A 5,318-nucleotide genomic window follows, 5' to 3' on the forward strand; every position below is an offset into this window, starting at 1 on the left:
CTAATTCTGGTGGAGGCAAATATTTTCTTAAGAAAAGTAACATTGTAACACACTTTATGAGCATTTTATTTTCTATATTTTTCTCTATTTGTATAACAAAGAATATCCAGTCAGTTATAATAGATGCGTATTTTTGTTCCTTCACTTTGAAGGAGAGAGGATCCTGTTCCGTTCAAAAGTAGATGTGTCAGTAATTAAATGATGTGCAAATAAAAATTAGTTTTTGAATTAATATATTCAAAGTTTAATTTTTACTTCCATATAATTTAATTATATAATAATTATAAATGATCCTACTAAATAAATAGCAGTACTCTAAAAAGAAATAGGATGGAAATTTATTTCATATCTACTTTTGAACATGTGAAAAATATTTGTATTTTTAATAATTTTATCCGATTAAAATGAAATATACCTTTCCTTTTTCTAATTGGACAAGAACTATATATATATATTTCAAAGCCTAGCTATTTTCCCCTACGGCTACTTTTATTTCCTCACATAATCCTGCTGCGTTGCGCTTACGTTGTCTATTTTCCCCAAACATGGCGTCAAGCGGCAACACCTTCTACGGTTTCAGATTCAGAGTGTGGCAGGGGCGCCGCCCAAGCCCACCCATCAGCGCGCACCCACACGCGGTGGGTGAGGTTGCCATCGAATTTCGCGTCACCGAGTGGCAACGAATCGAGAAATTCATCGGCGATGACGACCATCCGGTGTCCATCGTGCCAACGCGATCTCCCACCCGATTGAGAACCTTCTGGGTCCCAAAACACGCGGTTCTGTTGCGTGATGGTGGAGCTCGCATGTTGTCAGTGCTTTTGGAAGTGGGTGCCCCCGCAGAACACCGCCAAGCCGTATTGCGAGATATCTCATTGGCGGCCGCCGGCGGGACGGGAAGTGCGCCGATCGTGGTAGCCCTTGAACACATGACGGTCGTTTCTGAGGAGGTTGATGATGATGATGAGTCCGAGGAGGTTATGGATATACTTTTGAGGGAGTCTATGGCGGTCGATGTGGGCAGACCCATCCCGGCCGCTCGATTGCAGAAGGTTACTTTTGAAGATAGGTTGGGGTGGATCGGAGAGTGCATAATTTGCACGGAGGAATTTGAGGGTGGGCTGGAGCTCACTCGGCTGCCGTGCTCCCATGTCTATCACGGAGGTTGCATTGTCAAGTGGCTGAAGATGAGTCGCCTCTGTCCCCTCTGCCGCTACCCTTTGCCCCCCCGTCCATTGAGAATTTGAGATGGGCAAGGATTTTAATTTCTTATTTGGGGTTTCATTTTCAATTTATTTTTTATACGAATTATGACTTATTATTCAATTTTTGGCTTCTTCATGTTGTATTCCAAATTATTGGACCAACCTAATAAAATTGTACAGTTCTCGAAAAAATTCAAGTTTAGTGTTTGTTGTTATTTGGATATATAACATTTTTTTTTTTTTAATTGAATAGGGAAAAAGGGTTAAAGGGGAGGACTTTTCTATTTTTGATTAGGATGGAAGAGAAAATGTGAGATTTTTTGAGAATGCTTCAAAAAACAAGATGGAAAGCGGCCTACGTACTTAGTAAGAATATGTGCACGAAAATTTGTATTACGAGGCACTTTCAAAGCATTTCAACTTTGCAAGAAGGACAAACCTAATATAAGATCAAAAACGATATTAGAAAAATTCCAAGAGGGAAAAAGAGATGGAGTATTAGCTAAAATCACAAGAAGAGCATTACCCTCCAAAAAAAGAGAATCGAAGGCCCAGGATAAAGCCAACTGAGATGCAAGATGATAGAGATAAAATTTGTATTAGATAGGTTTAAGGGTTAATAGTTGAATTGGAATGAGTGTTTGTGACAAGTAACTTCTGAGTAGCTGCCAAAATAATATTTGATTATCAATGAGAGTAATGAGTTTAAAAAACTAAACTCAAGTGGCAAGGGCCTTGGTCTTGGTGGCATTCTATGGGGTCTAAAGTTCGAATTCCCTTGGGTGCAAACAATTTCTTGGAGCCAACCCGTTGACGAAGCTAGAATATTACTCAATCCGTGTGAAGAGAGCGCTTTACACAAGTCCGAGATTTACTCAAGAAAATGGGGTATACGAAGTGACACTACCTTGGAAGAGTTTCTTGTAATAATAATAATAACAATAATAATAAGAAGAAAAAAAACAGCATTGAGTTTAAAACCCATGTACATGGGATAACTCTCCCAGAATTAGGGTATTAGAGTAAGGCATCATTGGGATTTGAATGTGGCAAAACAAGCTGAAAACAGAAAAGAACCAAAATTCAAGTTTTTGTGTTTGTTGTAATTTGTTGTCGAGTCTTAGGGAAAATTACACTTTGCCCATCTAAAGTTTGAGGTAATTTTCAATTCGACCTTTAATGTTTCAATTTTTGCAATGCACTCGCCTAAACTTCCAAATTTTTGCAATTTGACCAATTTTATCCAAAAATTCCTATATTGCCCCTATTTTTTTATTTTTTATAAAAAATTAAAAAAAAAAAAAATTCGGGGTGGCTAGCTATCTGACCATTTTTACACCCCAATATATATATATATATATATATATATATATAAAATTAGGGGCAATATAGTCATTTTGGGATAAAATTGATCGAATTGCAAAAATTTAAAAGTTTGGGGAAATGCATTGTAAAAATTAAAATATTAGAGGTTAAATTGAAAATCGCCCTACACTTTGGGGGGTAAAGTATACCTTTTCCTGAGTCTTATTAATGATTGTCTTTGAATAATACCATGCACTTTATGTATCTTTGTTTGGTGAGGACATACTAGTGTCTTCAGTAAGTTGCAGTACTACAACAGTTGCTGTCCAAAATTTTAGTTAATACTATGAACTCGGCTGGAGCATGTGAACAATTTTGGGCTGCATCTTGACTTAGGATTAGTATATATATCCTTATCTAGTAATGTCATACTCTGTTGTTTTGTTGTTCAAAGCAAATTATTTGGGAATTTTGGTTGCCCATCTTACAATTTATACCTAATTGTCACCAACATTATTCTTCTTGCTCTCTAGCTTCTGTTTTGCTTTCATGCTGATCTCTCTTGCTGTTTCTCATTTTCTGTGGAAAGGTGAAGGTGACCTTAATCAGAATTACCAAGCCATGAACTCAATTTTTACTTTTGAGATATGGGTTGGTTAATTTATAGGTGTCGAATCCAATTATATTATATCTTCATATCTTTCAGAGTAAAATTCTCTTAGTATGGTTCTATAGTCATTACTCATATCCTTTGGAAAACCATCCAACATGCCTAGCCTTGTTAATGATTGGTGTCAATATTTTGATCATATTTCTTTTATAGGAAAAAATATAAAATGGCCCTCCAAACAATCAGCCAGTTGCAAGTTAGCCTCCCAATGTTCAAAATGTAATAAAGTAGCCTCATGAAGTTCCAAAAAATGTCAAATTGGCCACTCCGTTAGTCAGCACCGTCAAATTGGATGAAAAATGCAATACGACGTCATTTTTTGAGGTTAAGTTACTAAAATGCCTTTTTAGGGAAAAAAAAAAAAACCAATTTAAAAAAGGCTCCCCAAAACGACGTCGTTTGGGTTGAAAAAAAAAATTAATTAATTAGGGGGGGGGGGGCTTTTTTAATTAATTAATTAAAAAAGCCCCCCCCCCCCCCAAGAGGCCTGGGAGGGTGATGAGGGTGGCCGGCAAGCCACCCCCTAAACCACCCCTTCTAAATTTGTTTTTTTATTAATTTTCTCAAGCCAAGCGACGTCGTTTTGGGGGGCTTTTTTAAATTGATTTTTATTTTTCTTTCCAAAAAGGCATTTTAGTAACTTAACCTCAAAAAACAATGTCGTATTGCATTTTTCATCTAATTTGACGATACTGACTAACGGAGTGGCCAATTTGACATTTGTTAGAACTTCATGAGGCTACTTTATTACATTTTAAACATTGGAAGGCCAACTTACAACTGGTTAGTAATTTGAGGGGCCATATTTTTTTTTTTCTCTTTTATATCATCTTACAAATCAACCATTAGATTTGTAGTCTTATGTGGACTCCATATAAGTTAATGGTGGACACCACAAATCTAATAATTAATCTATTGAATTGGTAGGAAAATATATGTCAAATATGAAGAACTTATTAACCTATAACATTTCTCCATAAATAATGTAAATATAATTGAAATTGGATCTTGTTTTGAAAGCGAATGCTGACAAGACACCCATAATCACTACAAGAATTTAGGGCTTTAGGGGCGACTTGGAGTCAACCTTAAAAGTCCTACAGTGGACATTGTTGACAACAACGTCGACTTTTCGACCCTAAAGGTGTCGACGCTAATAGTCCGACCCTAATGATCAAATGCGTGATTTTCAGGGTCCACTTAAAGTCGACCCTAATGATCACTTTTAGCGTCCACTTTATCGACCCTAAAAGTCAAAATATTTTGACCTTAAAGATGATGTAAACGAAAGCCATAGTCGACCCTAATAGTCAACCATTAGTGTCCACTAAAAGTGGACGCTGATAGTTAACCATTAGCGTCCACAAAGTGGACCCTAATGGTCCTAAAAAAAAATAATAATAATAATAACAACTATCAGCGTCCAAATTAAAGTGGACGCTGATAGTTAACCATTAGCGTACGCAAAGTGGACCCTAATGGTCCTAAAAAATAAAAAAAATCTGCAATCGATCGCACAATCGTGTGCGATCGATCGCAGAATCAGGAAACAAATTCATATATTCGTGGAACTTAGATTTATCTTGGCTGCCTTATAATCCATTTTGGGCTCTATTTTATAATCATTATATGCTGGTTTAAGAGATTCATTAAACTGAAAAATGATGTGCATGTTTGGCGGTAAGGATATCTTTTCCAACTTTCATCCTTGTTCAATTCGGTAGCTTACTTGAGAAAAGACAATAACAAGAATATGGAGAGTTAACCATAGATTATGGTTATCTCATTCTGTTTAGGTAATACGTTTTTATTCCAATAACCTAAGCTAAGTGTTTTGGGTTAGGCAATTCTCCCACAGCTGCCCTGTATGCGTAAAAGAAATTGTAGCTGAATGAACTAACTTTCAGTTGCTTAGCATTTCCTTGGTCTAGGCAAAAATTAATAAATATGGATTTTGGCTGTGGAAAAATATGAAGATTGAGAGGAGAATATTAGCATTTCCTTGGCATTCAGTTTGCTGGAATTTTGACAGAATATTGATAGCTAATGCAGCCAAGTGCAGGATTTACTCATGAATTTAAGGCTGGAAATTTCGAAACTCTATAAATGTTCCCCTAGAAACATTTATAAAAAGGAAA

The 5,318-nt window shown here is 36.3% G+C and overlaps 1 protein-coding gene across 1 annotated transcript; it reads left to right on the forward strand.

Moving 5' to 3' along the window:
• The first annotated feature begins 516 nt into the window (after nt 1-516).
• Nucleotides 517-1,247, forward strand: LOC132169681 (uncharacterized). Its single transcript, XM_059580676.2, has one exon. It carries the CDS (start codon nt 546-548, stop codon nt 1,245-1,247), a length of 702 nt encoding a protein of 233 aa, XP_059436659.2. The 5' UTR covers nt 517-545.
• Nucleotides 1,248-5,318: the final 4,071 nt, after the last annotated feature.

The sequence above is a fragment of the Corylus avellana genome, chromosome 1, assembly GCF_965113065.1.
Source record: "Corylus avellana chromosome 1, dhCorAvel1.hap1.2, whole genome shotgun sequence".
NCBI classification, from domain to species: Eukaryota; Viridiplantae; Streptophyta; class Magnoliopsida; order Fagales; family Betulaceae; genus Corylus; species Corylus avellana.